Source organism: Spea bombifrons, chromosome 3, assembly GCF_027358695.1.
Source record: "Spea bombifrons isolate aSpeBom1 chromosome 3, aSpeBom1.2.pri, whole genome shotgun sequence".
Taxonomy (NCBI): domain Eukaryota; kingdom Metazoa; phylum Chordata; class Amphibia; order Anura; family Pelobatidae; genus Spea; species Spea bombifrons.
Window position 1 is genome coordinate 44232972 of NC_071089.1, and position 20204 is coordinate 44253175.

The 20204-nt window shown below is 39.2% G+C and overlaps 1 protein-coding gene across 5 annotated transcripts in view; it reads left to right on the top strand.

Moving 5' to 3' along the window:
• The first annotated feature begins 863 nt into the window (after positions 1-863).
• Positions 864-20204, top strand: part of NHSL1 (NHS like 1) — a 119061-nt gene continuing 99720 nt past the window's right edge. For 4 of the 5 annotated variants that reach the window (XM_053461025.1, XM_053461026.1, XM_053461028.1 and 1 more), the window contains exon 1: positions 865-1918. In XM_053461025.1, the coding sequence (XP_053317000.1) occupies positions 1621-1918 (298 nt within the window). In that variant the 5' untranslated portion in view covers positions 865-1620. Of the gene's footprint in view, positions 1919-20204 lie in introns of all 5 variants that reach the window. The other variant, XM_053461031.1, reaches the window with a different exon arrangement.

Consider the following 20204-nt stretch of genomic DNA (forward strand, 5'->3'; position numbering starts at 1 on the left):
ATTCAATTTAATTATAGCAGGTGGCATATACCACATTGGACATTTTAAACATGTACAAATTTTACACGTTACTCGTACAGTAGTGCACTAGTGTAGAGGTATGTGAGCCTGTATAGTGCAAAGGGCCAAGCATTGGGTTCACATGGACTTGTGAACATAAAGTTCTGCCTGGGAAACAATGGCGTTTCCTACAAGAGTCTAATTGTGTTGAATTAATCTGTTCACTTTGGTGAGCGACATACAGTAAATATGAATAAACACTGGGAAATTTGTTTAAAACACAATTTCATGCAGCTCTTTTATAATTATGCAAAGTGTATCATGCGGGCTTATATGCTGTGGTATTGTTTAATTCTGTTGTATCTTTTAACAAAATATTTAATTGTCTAAATAAACATTTGAAATGTGCCTGCCGTTGTTCTATTGCAACAGAAAAAGGCAAGGTTTGCTTGGCTCAGAGCCCCCATATGTCTCCAATTTGGGGGTCTCTGGAGACTGATCTGTTCTTCAATTCCTACTTGTGTAAAAGCAGACGCTGCCCTCTCTTTCCTGTTTTTGAATTATGAGGTGCCCCATTTGAAAGCTCAGCACTTTTCACAGCCCTCGCTGCTTCTGTCAGGACAGTGTAAGTTTGCTTTGTAAACAGCTCAGAGATCCGCAGGTGGTTACTTGTGATGTCTTGCTGTTTTTTTTATGTATTCCCTGGGACTGTAAGCACTTCCCCTGCCCTCCCCTTCCCTGGAGTGTGCAGACTATACAGTCTGGAGGAGGAGGAGGAGGAGGGATTGAGAGAGGCTCTTTTTCCTGTTTCATTTGAAACACAAGGCACTGCTTCACCGGCTCTGCTGCCAACTTTCCCCCCATGAGTACTGCTGCTCCTTACCTCTTAAGAGTGGAACTTTAAGCCTCCTGAAGATGGACTTACTTCTCCTTTTGTACCTTCCGGTGTGTAACATCAGGGGTTGTCTGGGCACACACTGAGGACCTTAAATGCGATCATCTACCTAACCCTCTTAGGATACAGGCTGGTGGGTCCAAGGTTTGGAGAACAATACAGATTGACGCTTGATGGTCCAAGGGACTTGCTGTATGGAGCCGAATCACTAGATCTTGGGATCTATGGAGAACCTCTTGGGCATGTATGTTGGAAAAGTAAAATTCATGTAACATATTGTATGTTTGTTGCATTCTGAGGATCTGTTGGCTATTCTGGTTTGTCCCTCTGGACTATACATCCCTGCTTCTCATTGTTAAGGATCACCACGGATTTGCGCCAGGAATACTAATTAACGATCTGTGCTCAGTCGTCATACTAGAGGTTATTTGTGACCCTGATCGGGTTGTTGGTGTTGTCATGCACGCCCAGTTATCTGCTTTCTGGATACCACAGTGAATGCTGGGGACCACTTGTCTCACCAGACCCCACACTAAGCTGGGTTTACACTTGTCTGTCATATATAAATATGCCTTAAGGATCTCCACCTGATCGTGATGTTGATTTGTAGGAACCCCATTTAAATAGCCAGGGGTGTATATTTGCTAGGAGAAACTTCCTGGAGCGCCTGTGCAATTACAATCTTTCAAAGTTGTTGGAATAGTAGGTGTTCTGAAGCTGGTGACATGCCTTTTCACTTGAGGATAGTTCAACCCTCCCATCTGGGTAGACTGAGTTCAACTTCTGGGCATTTACCCCAGGATGGTACATCTTTATTCTTTGGATCGCTGGAGGATGTTCGATCCCACACTTTGGTGCACATCATTCAACAGCTTTCTGATCTCTCCCGACATGCTGAGGACATCTTCAACAGCATACATAGCCATGCGGTGGCCCTGGGGGATCGCAGTGTCCGCCTGAAGCACCGCCTGGCTCGTCTGCAGAACAACGTCTCCCACCTGGACCATAGGAAGGTGCCAGTCCGTAAGTACTTCAGTCTATACTTCTATTTTATTTATCTAACCCTAAACATACAAACAAATGCGATCCTGAGCAAGAGATCATATGCCACCCCCTGTGACGCTTGCATTCTTATTCACATATTCATAAATAAGAAGCTCCTTGCCCAGGTAAACCAATACTTTCATGCATCAGTCTTCCATGCCAGGTGCCACACACCCATGTATACCTGCAATTATATTTTGTTGCATCATCACCACCTGTACAACCCATGTTACCTGTCAAACATAGGTATGCACACCCACAGTGACAAGTACACATGACATTTTGCGCAAAGAACCTCTTCAAAACACAGCTTCTGTACCAAATCAGTTGACATTTGATCATTTGTCTTGGGGCTTCATGTATTCCATGTATACGGTATATATGTATTTATTGCATCCATTTCCACTTCAAGAAAAAGTGCTGGGAACTTCAAAAGCTAGAACAAGACACCTTATATTGACTTTATATTTTTTACAATTGTGACAAATTGTGAATGCATGGACATATCTTGCTTTGTAGTTCTTTCAGTACTAAAAAGTCAATGTAAAACCTTACCTTCTTGCACATTCCAAGTAAAAAATGCTGTGTAGTTTTGGTATGATAAAAAAAATAGAAAAAGATCACAAATATAAACATTTTAACGTCAACAATAATATACATCTTGTTATATGCAGACACTAGGTTTCAATATAGCACCTGGACAAAATAAAATTATTTATAATTTAATGTAGAACCATTGTTTTCATTGCACCTAATTGTGAGGTGGTGAGCGTGTTATCTTCTAGGGTTTAATACTTTGAATGCAAAATGGTCTGTACTCACTAAAACTATTACTTTCATTTCTTTTGGCATAGATTAGCTTTGGCTGGTTAAATTTCAAGCAGTGGTTACAGGGATCGCGCCAGCATTGAAATGTTATACATATTTATAGGCTGGTCCGGGCCCTGATGTTACTTCTGTGTACACTAAATCAGCAGACAGGTTTTCAGTCTGAATCAGCATGGGGCATTGTCACTACGCTGCCGGCAGCCTGAAAGACATAAAAGTCAACATAAAACAAGGTGTGGCCTTTGTGTGGGGAGCAGCTGACACCTAAATTCAACATGGTTTTCCAAATGTCAGTATGGATCTGCAAAAAGAGAGCTTAGTCAACATACCTTGACCACAGGACCCCGTCTTTCTGGAAGGTTTAGGGTTTCTACAACCATATTTTGACAGGTGCAGAAAATTATCCTGCTCCATAAAAGATTGTATTTTGTGGACTAGCCTATATCCTGCTGAAATCAAAAGAATGTAGAAATGGAAAAAAGGCAGATTATTTTGGAGCGCAAATTGCCTTGGTGTGTCCTTTAGAAAAATAAACCATAGCCTGAAACACAGGAAAAAGGTTTGTGTTCGGGCCCCCATGATAATGGTTCTTATGTGGTATTTAGTCTACAGTTTCGCTTTAGCAACCTTAGTGATGGAACCCACAAAAGTGAAGTATATTTCTTCAAACCACCACCACTAGTGGACTACGTCCCCAGTATTCTGAACTTTGTAAAATATTGCTGTTGATTTTGTGTTTACATTTGAAGACCATTTGGAAATGAATTATGTAGTATATAGGTTGTAAATATATAATCATAAACTGAAGTGTTACATTAATACAGTTTGTCAGACTATCATTGCTAATATTAAAGGAACAGTCATGCCATTTTCTACATTATTACGCTGTTCTTTTGAAATAAAACGATGAAATGCCTATGGTGCCAAGCATGTGTGAAACAAAGAACCATTGTCAAACACTAACACATCCACCAGGCAAGCCTAAAGACTTCTCAATGAAATCCTATGGTAAAATGGATTCTGGTTAGGGATAATCAAATAAGTTTACCAATGAACGCCTCTTTTTAAACAAAGTGTGGGGACAGAGGTGCAAAAGCCAGACCACTACTCATGGACAGCTGTTTTCATCCTTAGTGGGACTCGTTGGCATGAGGTTGGTTTCTGCCTTACGGCTTGAGGTTTGGGTTGATATTTACCGGTAATCATTGCCAGTTTTTAAATATAGGCATATAATATCTGTATATTTAACTTATACTACATTAGTCTTTACAGTCTTTATCTGTAGGACTAAATAACAAGTGACTGACCCAGTCTTCCTGATTGGATCCCTATTTTATGTTTTATCAAAGTACAGAAATACTGAAGATGGTTTGAAATCTGTTGTTAAAAGGTTTGTTAAAAACTTATGAGCAAGTAAAAAGGTTAATAATAAAAGGACAGTCTGTATTCTATTTTGAATGCCTATATGTAGTCTATTTCTCCTTCTTCCCCTGTCTGCTTTATCTTTGGTTAAGTATGCTTCCCACACACGTGCTGTAGGACATGCTACCGTGTTTCCCCGAAAGTAAGACAGTGTCTTACTTTCTTTTTATCCCTAAAAGCCCCACTATGTCTTACTTTCGGGGTATGTCTTATATTGGGAAAAAATTGAGAGTGATGGGAGTTATGATGTACTTTTAGAGCATAATTAGATCATGAAAAAGACATTGGAAATGGTACAGCATAACACCCATCACTCTCACACACTTACCAATCAACACACCTACCAATCCACACGTATACCAATCCACACACATATACACCAATCCACACGTATACACAAATCCACACACATATACACTAATCCACACACATATACCAATCCACACACATATACACCAATCCACACACATATACACCAATCCACACACACATACACCAATCCACACACACACATACACCAATCCACTCTCACTTAATGCTTTCCTACCTTTCCTTTCTTCTTTCAGCTTCTTTTCCTCCTCTTCGCTCCTCTTCTTCAGTTCTGTCTTCTTCCTGGTTCAGAGGGCACGGACAGCGGTGGGCGCGGCTTCAGTGTTGTGCGCCGGGATCTGACAAGAAACCCCGGCGCACAACAGCTGTTGCCGCGCAGATCACAAGGGAGCGGTATCGGAGGTCATTAACAGACCTCCGGCTCCCTTGAGTGATTTTAAGCCGGGTTGAACCCGGCTTAAAATCACTCAAGGGAGCCGGAGGTCTGTTAAAGACCTCCGATACCGCTCCCTTGCAAGCCTGCTCCTCCAGCGGCGGACATTACTGTCCGTCTCTGGAGGGGTGCCGGGTGCCGCAGGTTGGCACCCCCTGGAGTGTGGCGCCCTGTGCGGTCGCACACCCCAAAGGTCGGCCCTGCTCTAAGGGGCCGGCCTTAGGGGTCTGCGGCCGCACAGGGTTTAAATAAAAACATCGGGGGTTTTTTTCAACTTTATTTAACATCCTCCATGTTAAATAAAGTTAAAAAAACTTTATTTAACATGGAGGATGTTAAATAAAGTTAAAAAAAACCCCCGATGTTTTAATTTAAATCCTGTGCGGCCGCAGACACGTAAGGCCGGCCTTGGTGGGGACTTCCCGGCCCCTTAGAGTGGCGGACCCGGCAAATCCCCCGTGTTTCCCCGAAAGTAAGACATATGTCTTACTTTCGGGGTACGGCTTATATTAGCCGACCCCTCTGAAACCCCCGATACGTCTTACAATCGGGGGTGTCTTACTATCGGGGAAACACGGTAGCTCTACTTTGCAATAGTGTGAATTGAACTTGCATACTTCCAAGCAGCTACTTGGTGTTAGAAGATTACTGTGTACTTGCTCTGTGTCTCGGAACATTATTAAACATGTGTAATTAGTGCTCAGTTATACCAATAAATACCCAGAATCTGACTCAAAGTATGAGCCAATGATGTGCTGACATCATTACAATTAGTAAATGATTAGGGCTACTTCCAAAGGGCCCACTTCTACATAAAAACTGCCAATGGGAACCCTTTGATACTTAGGGCATCCAGAGGTACTGCAGAGGCCTGTTTTATGTAGACAGAAGACATACTCCTGGTAACAGCACTGTTTGATAATATGATTGTAATATTTGTTTTGTAGCTTTAGTTATTGCATAGTAAATCCAATTCCTGACACTATCAGAAGAAATACTGAAAACAGAAAAACATGGAATGTTTGGGAGGGTTTTTGGATTTCCTGTTTTTTTCCCCATAATGTTTTTAAAGGTATGTTTGGCTGCAGGTAAAGATGGGGATGTTTCACAGTTTTTAGAGATTTCACAGAATCATATCAGCAGCTGAAAAGCATCTCACCATTTGTTGGTCCAGAATCACTTCTCCTTTGGTATAATCATCACACAAGCATGAGCGTCTTTTGTTTCTTTTGTACGTGCCTGCTAGAGCAACATCTGTGACCCTAACGGTCACTTGCTTCCAGCTGACATTCTGAATAGGATTCGGCCTGTCTTGGCCTAACCCATTTTCACATACTTTTCACAACCTCATATTGCTGTGGCAGTGATTTGATGGGCCAGTTCGGTATCATCAAAACAAATCCAAAGTCTAAATATATAAGGTATATTTATTCATAAATCACAGCGACAGACATTGCTTAAGTGTCCAGTAATCATTTGTTTATCTTTCCTGTTGTATTTCATAAAGGAAATAACTAAAAATACCACTCTGTGCTTAAGCATAATAGGTTGTTCCTCCTTATATGCCACAGTCTGCATGACAAAGTCTGTAAAATGTTAAATGCAAATGTGTTCCTGAGGTTTTTGTAGGGAAATTTAACAGACTGACATAATAAATAAGGAGTTTGAGGGGTCTGAAGCATAGAGTTTACTTCTTTGGCCAAGGAGCAATCCAAAGATGACCGCATAAACCTTAGTCAAGCCAACTCAACATAACTAAGGCTCAACCACCATGGACACCAATATTGCCTCTGTATTCCAAACTTTTTTATACTTGTAGTGAAGCTGCAGTGACCATCAATAATAAGTTTGTAGCCTTCATGAAAAGTTTTATTATGTTTTCATTCCAAATATTTTATTACAGCATTATTTGAATAGGGTCACTAGCATCTGATAATCAAAGATTTTCAGGCAATATCATGAATTTTACAGTGTTGTCTTGATAGACAAAATTCAGCTGACCAGCTGTTGACGTGCAATAAGCCCTTTCATCTTCAGCAATTCTGAAGGTAGGTAAGATCAGATGAACAGGCAGATGACACAGGAAAGTAATTGCAGTTATTCTTTCAGCGAATTACTTTGTAAGTATCAGCTGGCCTGATTGAAGACAGCTATTAAATGAAATGGAACATCCACATTTTTTTTTTAATTTTTAGAATCTCATTTAAGAAAAAAAAACTTTTTTTAAGAGAATGGAACAGTTTTCACTTGCATTTGAGTCATTTTATGTGTTTAGCTGTTATCCAAGGCAGTATATAAAAAAAACCCATACATACTGACTCAAACATAGCAATTACTCACCTACTTGTATTTAGTAAATAAATACCCTTGAGATAACCATTTGTGGTAAGTATCTACTTTCACACCCTACTAAGCAACCAGCAAGCCAAAGATAACCAGTAATAGCCTTAAAGTAATAGATGTGACCTAATTTGATGTGATTTAAGGAGGTAATTATCTCAAGAGCTCAACATGACTGCTATCATGTAATGGTCTTTTAGCATTAGATGTGTTAGATCTTAAAAAAGTCCATTGTACACCACAGAAATGCAAAAATGTGTAGTTGGCTTTTTTTAATTTCCATTTATTCAAATGAGCTTGAATCAACAAATACGAGTCACTCTTGACGTCTAAGGTATGATTTATATATATATATATATAATGTCAAAAGTTGTAAAATTAGATTACTACATTTAATCATTCAAGTGGCGTGGTATAAGTAATGCACTGGAGTTCACTTGAATAAGACCTTTTTTTATCAACATTCCAGCATGGCTAATCAATATATAAAACCATGTCCCTGGCAAAAAATGTTATTGGTTTATTTTTCTAAATATTTTTGTTTTGGGGATACATTTTGTGTATGTTGTAGAAGTGGCTAAAAACTGAGTATTTAGGATGTGAACATTTATTGCATGAAGGACAACCAACACAGTTCCAAATCATTATGAGCTCACCTCTGCATGAAGAGGGCAAAGGTTTATTAGTCTCTGCATATGGTACATTGACTCTCTTCATATTAAAGGTCCAGCGCACACATCAAATTCTGCTCATCAGTTGCTGCCGGTCTGCTCACTTCCTTCCACTTTGTTTGTAGAGCCATGCTCTTGCACACATCCCTTTGTCATAAAGTCCAAAGCTGATTCCATGAGGGAGTAGTCAGTCTCTACAGATTTTTAATCATAATACAGATTACTTTAGCATGTTGAAATAGGTTTGTCATAGCAGCATGCGTCATTGGTGATTTACATATGCAGGCCATTTACATATAGAATAGTGCCAAACTGAAGACTAGCCCCAATGGTTACTAGACTTACAATTGAGTCCTACTTGATTTAGCAAAACAGATGGTCTTCAAGCAAGACCAAGTTCACTTCCCCCGATCTCCTTTTGTCATATTTGTCACAGATTTATTGTTGTTGCCTGGTTTTATTGAATATGCTTGTTACATTTTTCTAAGCTGAAGAGTTTCAGCTTTTTTTTTTCACCAAAATGAAAAAAGAGTTTCGATTGCATGCTCAGTCATCATGTAGTAAACTTTTTTCACAGAAGTGCTGCTGACAAAATTGAGTTGATGGAGCGTTTGAAGGGATTAAGATTTCCTTCCAGGATTTAACTTGCCCAGAAAAAAAGATTTAAAAGAGTGGGGGAGAGGCCCGACATATCGTACTTGGCAAAAAAAGTATCTCTTAACTTGGTCTTGTTAACAAGGACACCATAGTGACTGTTGAACTGTTGACAGTGGGATATGGTCATATAACAGGTGAGGCTTGTAGTGGATTCTACATGACCTTACATATTTAGCAAACAGGGCTCAAATGGAATTATTATTATTAAATAATAATACATTGCACTCTATAAACGTGCCTTGCTTCCTTAGACGGTTTGCATAGAGGCCAGTGATTGGCTATAAAAAGTATAAATACAATGTGGGTTATGTATGAAATATAATTGTGGTGGAAACTTTGAATTGTGGGGTCTTATTACCGTAGCTGATATGTTTCTGCTGATTGGGCTATTCCTTTGGTTGCTATGGTGATAAGACTAATTTTGAAACTTAGTACCACAGTCGTTTCTTACACATAAACCACCTACGTAAATCTATAGGTATTTTTCTGGGAATGTAGAGTTTCTATTGTTTATTGAACCATAGTCAAGTAAAATTGCAATGCCTTTTCTGTAGATCTATAAAGCAAATAAGTCAAACTGATCTAACTATAGATCAAGTAGGGCCTATCAAGCTCTTATTGCAGCCGATGCTTACCAGAGTTGAACCTTCATAATCTATACTAAAGTCAAGGACTTAAAAGTGCTTTTCCAAACTGTCCTGTCTACTTGGCTCTTTGGGGAAGGGATCCTTTTATATCAGAATACATTTTCATACTTAACCCCCACCTTATTATACTTCATTGAAAACATGTGCCTTCACCACTTTAAAATAAAAAGCTAGACCCGAGAGACTATTATTAAAATCTCAAAACTCTGTAAAGAGGAAAATTGTTTACCTTACCAGATCTTTTTATCTTTTCCAAAAAGGAAAAAAACTGCTTATTTTGATGTGGCGCACAATTGGTGAAGCTCTTTGTAGAAATCATCTGAAGTGGATAAAAGCTTATTACCAAGGCTAAATGATTCTGCAAATTGCCTTTCAACAAGTGCCTTGAAACAAAAGAGTACAGCATTTTGTTTCTTGTTGTTCAGCTAATAGAAGTTAACAAACTGGTTGGGTGACTTATGTCCAGTTTCTAGATCTGTTTGACAGCCTTGTCCTATCTAGTAACTAGTACTGTTTACAAACCATTTGTTTGACCATCTTATATTGAACTGTTTACTTAGAAATATACAAGCCTATAAAAATGGATGTTTTGAACAGATTTTGGTTTGGGGTTTTACCGCACAACAAGCAAACCTTACGTTAGTAATTAAACACATTAGTTTCTATCAATGACTTGTCTCAGGGCAGGGAAGACCTTCAGATATTTCCTATACGTGTTTAAGTATTTTTAGTCTAATTTAAAGGGTTAAAAAGCAAACCATTGAAGGTTGATGGGCCATTTCATGGGCAATTACACTGAAAGCATATAAACCAAATAAGAATCTTTTCCTTGAAGGCATATATGTATACACTCTATGAATTTTGTAAAATTAAGTCTTCTGTTTAACATGAATTCTTTTATTATTTTATTGCAGTTATGACACACAGTATACATTACTCTAATCTCTCCAACTCATCCACATGTACTGACAAAATGGGGTAGCTGCACTCTAAAAAGCAGACATTGTACCTACACGTCGCTCATGTGTTGCAACTGACAAGATGTAAATGCCGCTGGTAATTTATCTAGCACAATCAATTTATCATATTCCAGATTGAATTTTTAAACACACCAAATCAATGGTCTAATATGGATCAGTGGCAGATCTATTGTATAAGAAATTTAGGCATATCCTCCAACCCAAATTTTAATAGATGTTTATGTTATCCATATTTAATCCTTTTAATTCACCAGACATTTTTATGCTTGAAAAGTAAACTAGGTGTACAATATAATCGTGCACTGAGGGTCAGGAACTATGTAAGAGCATATTTCACATAGTTCAACATGCTGCGTGTAGCAGTTTAAACATGGAAATACTACTACAAGACATTGATGTTAAATATAATTTCCTGTACATAATGCGGCGAGAGTGGTACTTGTTCTCTAGTCATTATGTTTTGCTCTCCTTGACACGATATGCTCCCACATTAATGTATTTGATCTGGCAGACAGCAGGGAGTGGAGTTTTATAAAAGAGAGTTCTCCTTTAGATGATTAAGAGGCTGCAGGGCTGCAGTCACCGAATACCATTGGAATGTCTGCATTTCATACAGTCTCCTCAGGTGCTTATAGGTTCTGCTTCCCCACAACCAACAGAAAGCTATTGTTATGAGAAGACTTTATCTTGATCCTTCAGTAACAGTCACAATTCTCAGCAAAGTAATTATTTGTAAACTGCCGCATCAGGAGGCATCGCAGACGACCTTGTGACTTGCATGTACTTGACCAAACTTTGGCAGCCAAAAGAAGGGCGAGAGGAATCTATAGATTAGTGGTCTGGATTTTTAGTAAGTTTCACATAACGTGCTGCAGCTTGAGAACAACTCATTAATGCAGAATTTAGCATTCAGTAGTGTTCAGTTTGCTTGTGTTTATCCAAGCATAATGGAAGCAATTCAGAGGCTCTTATATACATTTGGAGCAGTCACCATATCAATTTAGGAAGGGTCTCCTGCCTGTTCCTTATTTAGATTTTCAGGTACCAGGGGTTTGATTTTATTGGATGAGTCTACTTGGGTAATGAATGTATGTTGCAACCAGGGCCGGCCCTACAATGGAGCCGAGTGGGGCAATTGCCCCAGGCGGCACTTTTGAAGGGGCGACACTTTGCTTTTTTTTAAATTTGAAGCGGAGGAGAGAGAGGGGCGCTGAGTGGTTTTCGCTTACCCGCTCGGCGCCCCTCTCTCTCCTCTGCGAGCCCTCTAGCTCGGTCTCGGTGCCGGCTTGTAATGTTGAGCGCCGGAAGTGATGTCAATTTCCAGCGCTCAGCATTACAAGCCGGCACCATAGCAGAGCAGGGAGACTCGACGCAGGACTGTTTAACGGTAAGTACAAAGGGGGAGGGTAGATAATGGCATCGGCGAAGTTTAAAATGCCGCCCCCCCGGCATCGGCATTAAGTCTTGGGCTGGCCCTGGTTGCAACCATTGCCTAGTTCTCAATCAGGAAACTCGGTGGTATGGTTTATATAGGATATGGACATCTATGAATTCTTATGTGTAATGAAAGCCTACAAATCTTTTGCCCTACACTTTTTGACTGAGAACTAATAGGTCTACATAGCTATGATGTAGCCTCCTTTGGAATTCATAGCCCGAGGAGGACTACCCTGAAAACTATGTTTGCTAACTACATAGGTGGTATTTTCAACCTGTTGCCATGATGGCTGAAGATTGGATTTTTTTGGTCAATTTGTTGTCAGTTTCCTAGATGTAACGTAAGGATTGTGTCCTTTTCCAGACTTCAGGTACATATTAATTAATGCAGACACTTAATTTCGCTTAAGGTTGCAGTATGTGTATGCCAACATCTTGCTTTTTGTTTGCAACAGCTGTATTGTCCTGAGTAGGAACCGAGACCGCAGAGATTATCAAGTAGAACCAGCTTTACTTTGACAGCAACATGGCTCTTGGTTGGTGCAAGCACTACCTTATCTAAATTACACTGCTTAGTCACTATTAGGTAAACATATTAGAACAGCTATCTACATATCAAATATCTTGCAGGGACAATGCACCATTTGCAGAACAAATACACTGGAAGGCAATAAACGGATTTTTATAAATGTGTTTACGTTTCTATCATGTATAGCAACTATCTGCATAATATACCTCACAACAGCAATATGTCCTTTGCTAATTTTACTTTAAATTCCCCAAATTACTCATAAAAAAGGCAATAAAACAATAAATGCCAATGGAATCAGATAAGAAAAAGTACATTGCCTTTTACTGTCTTTATCTTCAGGTAGGTTACATAATTGTTTGAGTTTTGTCTGTGTTCTAACAAAAGTGCCATTGTTTTTTGTCTATAGAAGACTGTATAAACAGGGCAGTTTCTCCTGTTGCTCTAGAGCAGAGCTGAGCAATGTTCTACAACCTAAATCCATATGCAAAACCTTATTCCTTTAACATAAGCTTTTCTTTCCCATTTCATGAAAATACCCACTTATGTTTCTTACAATTTATTAATAAAAATTTGCAATAAAGAGGCAATTTCCTTTTCAGCTTGAGTTACCTGAGCTGTAGCTACAGGCAAAGTATTCATTACAGAATACTGTAAATTTACTTTCCTAATACTGCAGCATAGTTGGAATGGAAAACGTATCTTATATGGTTTGTGTGATAGACTAAGATTTTGAAGCAACTGGCACTAAATCAGAATTTGATATTGTTTGTTTTATCAAAGTTACATGAAAAACATGTTCATTGATTATTACCAAACCTTTACCTAACACAGTGAATGAGTGGTATACGACGCTGCTGCTAGGCTATGTCCAATGGAGTCTATCTCTGTTATCTCAGGAAATTATTATAATATTTATTGTTTTATATAGTGCCATCAAATTCCGTAGCGCTGTACAGTGGGTAGACAGGACACAACAAGTAGTAGGTAACATAACAATTTAACTTACAGAGACAACAGGTGAGGAGGGCCCTACTTACAAGCTAGCAAGCATTTTTAACAGGCATTGTAAATATTGTTGTCCAAGTTCATCTTTTGGCTTGTCATGTCTAAATTCAACTCTACAGTAACTCTACAGTGGCCATTTCTGCATTTTTTTGGTTATATATTATTGTAATTAGGCTGGCTTGGGCAAACATGTACCACAGGGCATTATACAATTATATTTGCATATGTGAAGGTAACTTATATTAGTGAATAAAAAAAATGTTCTGCCTCTTAGGTTAGCAATTCATATTCTGTAAAATAAAACTTGGTGACATTAAACATCAACTTTTCATCATACTCATGCGTAAACACCAGAGTATTGCATTGCCATGACAAAAATGAGTTCAGTCATCAACATTTTACACACTATATTTTTAAGGAATTCAAATGTATGTTATTTGCTATTTTAAGCCTGTAAAAATGTACATACAATTGTGTTCTGTTTTATTGAACGACAGTGACTTAAACACAGCAAGGAAAACTCCCTGAGATTAGGAAGTGGATGTTAGTTTAGCCAGTCATGAATCTCTGGTCAGCATGATAAACATGTCTCAGTAGCAAGCTGGATGACCATCAGAGACTCTTCTGACCTGTAGTTACTACAAAAAAGAATAACAATAGAGACATATAATCCCGCATTTACAGGAAGATGTGTCACTTCCTAATTCCTCTTCCTATCCATAGCATTTTAAGACAACACGTAGGAAATAAGTCAAGCAGTAACATTTTTTAAAACTATTTTATCTTGTCACTTTGGAACTAGTTACACGTTTACACGTGTACACGTTATCCACCAGGAATCATTGGTACTGGATCCTTAGAAGTGCAAAGTGTTAAATGTTGTTGTCTGCTGGCTGAAGTGGTTTGCTCGGGGTCATGGAAGGAGTACTGACGTGGTCTTGCTTGTGTAAAATAGTAATTTGAGATTCTTGAATCGATGTGCGCTGAACCGCATCATGGCTTGCCTCAGGAATGGTTTTATATTTCCAGAATATGTAATTTACAAACACAAGGAAAAGTAAAAAAGAAGCCTGCTTAAAAATGATTGCTGGTAAACCTCACTGGCACGTTTAACGACTTTAAACATTGATAGCGAAATCTCCAGTCTGTCTCACTTTATGTTATGTTGGTAGACATACCTGGGACCTTTTTAAAATCAGCCTCCCATATGACAAAAATATTAGGTGGAAAAAAATACAGAAGCCACAAGGCCAAAAACTCCTTTGTCGCAGAATCATCCTTGACTGTTATGGTTTGGTTATCACACAAATTTTAAAGGAATATATATAGGAACGGTAGTCAAAGTTTTTGCTATTCTTAGTCTTTGTAACACTTATTTTTGTTTAATGGCAATTTGCTTCACTTGTAAATAAATATTGTGTTCCTAGTAGATGTAAGACTTAGGAATTGAATTATTTTCCACAATGCCTTGTTTGGTCTTTAGACACAGGTGTAAATTATGAAGAAATACTGAAATTATGCAATATGTGTCAGTCAGTGCTGCCAATAGAAAAAATAATAATTTATCCTTATTGTGGAAAATGTTTATGCCCGAGACAAGAAAGGTTCATTGATTCTATTGGTTTTACTGTATATTTTCTTTAAAGTCTGGGTGTATAAAAAAAACTCAGCACACACTTGTTTTGTACAGGTATCTTGGTTGGGTTCCAGTGTTTACAATAAACTCACACAATTGTTTCTTTGTCTTTAAACAAGCAGTTTATTGTGTGTTTATTGTTTCATTACCAGCTAGGCCATGTTTATATAATATGCCATTCCTGGAGACCAAGATCCAGCACAGACACCAGATAACACACACTCTTTCCAGCCTTATTTTACTTCCATACATATAGGAACATAGAATGTGTCGTCAGATAGGAACCATTCGGCCCATCTAGACTGCCCAATTTCTAAATACTTTCATTAGTCCTGGCCTTATCTTATAACTGGGATAGCCTTAAACTTCGTCACTGTATTAACTTTTATCACTTCTGCTGGAGGGCCATTCCATGCATCACGCTAATTTAGCCATCTAATTTAAGACTATTTCCTCTTGTAATAGTTTTTCAATTATGTTGATTCCCTTTATTGAATTAAATGTTTCTATCATCCCTTTCCTCAGAAGTTAAGGTTAGGACAGTATCAAATATTCTATAATCCGCCCTTGAGCTGTAATGCCCTTGGTCAGGGGTGTCCAACCTGCGGCAGAACTACATCTCCCATACTCCTCGACCAGCCCCTTAGCATTATGGGAGATGTAGTCCTGCAGCATCTGGAGGGCCACAGGTTGGACACCCCTGCCCTAGGTGCATTATCTTGCACTTATCCACAGTCAGTTGCCACAGCTCTGACAAGTATTTGATTTTTCAGATACAAGTTAAAATATAATTTATGTTACTGTTCATAGAAGGTAATCTGAAAGTAACATGGAATAATATGGAGGCAGTATGCAATGGATCTCTTGCAGTCGGAAGTTGTAGATTTATATTTCAGATGCCTTTTAGACTATAATGTTTAACAAGCACAGCTCTGGTTAGCTTTTATTTCACATCTTGGATATGCTGATTTGCCTTTCTCAGCACCCCTAAAATAATGACTTTCCATAACCATATGGAGGGACAGCCATTGGGTAGTGCTGGAGCTGTTTTGGAATTACAATGCCCCTGTTGCTTAGCCCATATACTGGAAGAAAAATAAAATGCTTTTAATTAGGTAAATTATTGAGTCAATGAATGCTACAGCAAATTATATTACTTAAGAACATAGGAGCTGACGGCAGAAAAGTCTATCTAGTCTGACAATTCTTCTCTGTTGTAAGAACCTAAAAACCCCTAGTTTTAGATTACGACTTTGCGTCCTAACATTTCTCCTCCTTCTTTCTTGCACTTTGTTGAATCCCTTTATGTATTATTTTTTTATTGTTAGGATTTTTTTAGCACATCTACAAACTCTCCAGTGACCCATGCTAGGGCTCGTGTTACCAACTACAATACGTACGTCACAAGGTGTATCCTATTTGCTTAGGGCGCACAGCTGGTTGGAAGTGTTTCTACCATATTCCCACCTATAGTAATAAGAAAGTGCTCTTTCAAAACTAGGGTCAGGACACTGCAGGAAGTACAGAAGAGGTTATACACAAAAGTAGTCCTCAGTCTAATTTGTGCCTCTAATGTGTACCATGTGCAAAAGAAGCAAAACTGTACTTATTTTCACACTAAAACATATTACCACAGTAGAGAAAGGGCCGAAGATAGACTGGAGAATAATTTTAATGAACAAACCCAGGTTTCTGTAACATAATAATAAATAAATAATTTCCCTGATGTTGTTGAACTAACACATCTCTTTAAAGTGACAGCCTATTGTCTTTGACGGGCCACTATAGAGGAATGTAAATTAAAGCACTGTGTGAGTACTTTAATGCATGAAGTGTGAAATTCATTAAAACCTCTTTTATAAATTTACTGTAGCAGCAAACAGTAGGGTTAAAGTTGTCCATCTGATGTCATTAAACCCAACAGAAGTGTAGTATTCTGTATGAGGGATACGTGATTGTACTCCACACACATGTTCAGGTACTGCTCCCTATGCATTCCCCTATAGCAGTACCGTATTGTCATCCATCTGGCATTGTGACACGGTAAGCAAGCTACCAGTTCAGTGCAGCAAGGCTCAGGATAAAAACCGGCTGATAGATTTGTGACAATGGCCTACTAAAAATAACACAATCACACCTTTTATTTATTCTATCCCTTTGGCTGAAAAAGGCTTGTCACGTCAGCTTCAGAATATGGGCTGAAGGCAAGAAGCCGAGATTAGTATAGGGAATTGAATAATTAGGCTTGGCACATATCGACTGATGTAAAATAGCCCCTACCTAGTGACAAATATTTTAAATATTTAAAGCTAAGCAAAATTTGGTACATAGGATGTAATAACTAAAGACAAAAATGTGCAGGCTTTTGTTCCGCTTCTTTTGTGATACAAATACACTGAGTTCTAGAACTCCAGACAAGTGCACTATTAAGCAAACATAAGAAAGCCAAGCATTGTTTGGCAAGTGTGAGAGGTCAAGGGGTTATTCAGTGTCTCAGCAGGATACACAAAAGCATAAAATAATCTGATATATCCAGGTATTTGTGGTAGCACACAAAAGGAATATGTTATGAAGTTGGCTAGTTAGGACAATGTGTTTTCCTTTAGAAAGAAAGCGGTGCCACCTGTTCAAACTCACTCCCTGCACTTTAATGGCCGATTAGTAAATACAAGTAAAGTAACAAGTGGTTTTTATCAACCAGATCTTTTGGAAATAGTCCTTTTTTATATTAGACTGTAGGGTCGGAGATCAATATAAATTAGGGCAAACGTGAGCCTTAGTTCATGGGATTCAGCCATATTATTAACTTTGCTTAGAATGTACTGTATGTACCGGTATTTCTTTTGTTCTTGTTCTCTATTTATATATAATGCTCACTTTATTATGAAGGAACTTCACACACACCCTTCTGCAATGTTTCACAATTGTGTAACTGCATTGTACATGGAAAGTTCACTGGATGAGACAGTACGCTGTGGTGTCTACCCCTTCATAATTAGTACTACTGTGCTACTTTGCTAATAGAAGAGCATACCGTCCAAGCTTCCCCCTTCTTGAGGAACAATCTTTCAGATCCAAATCCTCTGTCTTTCCTCCCCTAATGCCCCTCATTTGTAGGAGTATGAGTGTATCACCATACTCTCATGATCGACCATGGGAGGGCAAAATGTTATCCCTGTCTAAGGGGCTCTCAGTCTCATTCTGCAGATGCTCATGAGTATTCTACAGCCCCAAAAGCATGTAAAATAATGTAAATAAGGACATCAGGCATTTTGTTTATATTATATATAATTATATATATTGCAAAGTACATACCTTTTCTTTGAAATGCCAACATAGTAGCTATCAATAGGTCATAATATCACATAAACAATCTTGGTAAAGCTCCACACCACTAACCACAGTAGGTGAACAGCATTCTTGCTTAAACTAACTAGATATATAGGTGGCAGGTGTGGGGATGCTGCTTAGTCAATTGGTTACAAGGGAGAGCTCTGATCTCCCCAGCTGGTCCAATTACACTATGAAGGACTGTGTCAAGTGGGCACAACCTCCATACCGTTTACCCATCACTGCACACTTTTAAGACATGAAGTGTCGGGGTATGACGCCAATGAATGCTACAGCAGTGAAGGGGTGCTTGGGGCTCTATCCTTGTCCAGGCCTAGCACAGTGCTCATCATGAATATGTCAATGACTATATTATTATTATTATTATTATTATTATCTTTTATTTATATAGCGCCAACAGTTTACGCAGCGCTTAATACAATACATAAATTCAAGGGATATGACAAGACAAGAATTGGCAGACTAAGACAAACCGATACATTTGGTGGAGAGAGCCCTGCTCGCAAGCTTACAATCTAGAGGGAAAATGGGGTGATAAACATAAGGCATAGAGAAAGGGTGAGAGGTATTGTGGGGGTATCAATGACAAGGATGTTCTAGCAGCTAAGACGGTGCGGCTTCTCTGAAGAAGTGGGTTTTTAGATGTTTCTTGAATGTCGGGAGGGAGGGTGAATTCTGAAGGTTCCTTGGGAGCAGATTCCAGAGATATGGGGCAGCTCGAGTGAAATCTTGTAGACGGGAAAAGGAAGAGGTGATGAGTGAGGAGGAGAGCCTTAGCCCATGGGAGGAACGTAGGGATCGAGTAGGAGAGTATTTGTTAATGAGGTCAGAAATGTACGGAGGTGCAGTATTGTGGATGGCCTTATATGTCAGTACCAGGATCTTAAATTTAATTCTAAAGGTAATTGGGAGCCAGTGGAGGGATTCACAGAGGGGGGAAGCAGAAGAGGAGCGACGTGCAAGGAAGATGAGCCTAGCAGCTGCATTAAGGACAGACTGTAGAGGAGAGAGTCGAGACAGTGGAATGCCAACCAGAAGAGTGTTGCAGTAGTCAAGACGGGAAATGATAAGTGAATGAACCAGAGTTTTTGTGGATTCTTGGGTGAGGAATGGGCGGATACGAGAGATGTTTTTTAGGTGCAGGCGGCAGGATCTGGCGAGGGACTGAATGTGAGGGATGAAGGAGAGGTTTGAGTCAAGGATGACCCCAAGGCATCGGGCCTGGTTAGTAGGAGAGATAGTTGTGTTGTTAATGGTGATAGAGAATTCAGGTAGTAGAGTGGAGATGGAGGGAGGGAAGATAATGAGTTCCGTTTTAGAAAGATTAAGTTTCAGGTAGTGTTGTGACATCCATGAAGAAATAGCAGACAAGCAGCTGGTGATCCGGGACATGAGAGATGGAGAGAGATCAGGAGAAGACAGGTAGATTTGGGTATCATCTGCATATAGATGATACTGGAGGCCAAATTAGTTGATTAGTTTGCCAAGAGAGGAAGTATAAAGAGAGAACAACAGAGGACCAAGGACTGAACCTTGGGGGACACCAACCGAAAGAGGAAGGGGCGATGATGTGTTGCCTGAGAAGTTGACAGAGAAGGAACGGTTAGACAGATATGAGGAGATCCAGGAGAGAGCTGTATCTCGAATGCCCATAGAAGCAAGTGAGTCAAGAAGAAGGTGGTGATCAACAGTATCGAAAGCAGCAGAGACATCCAGTAGAATTAGAATAGAGTAGTGACCTTTAGCTTTGGCAGAGAGCAAGTCATTGGAGACTTTTGTTAGAGCTGTTTCAGTAGAGTGAAGGGGTTTGAAACCAGACTGTAGAGGGTCAAGGAGGGAATTAGAGGAGAGGAAGTTAGTGAGGCGATTGTAGACAATCCGTTCAAGCAGCTTAGAGGTAAAAGGAAGCAGAGAGATAGGGCGGTAGTTAGTCAAACATATGGGGTCTGAGGAAGGATTCTTTAGAATTGGTGTGATTAGCGCATGCTTGAAGGCA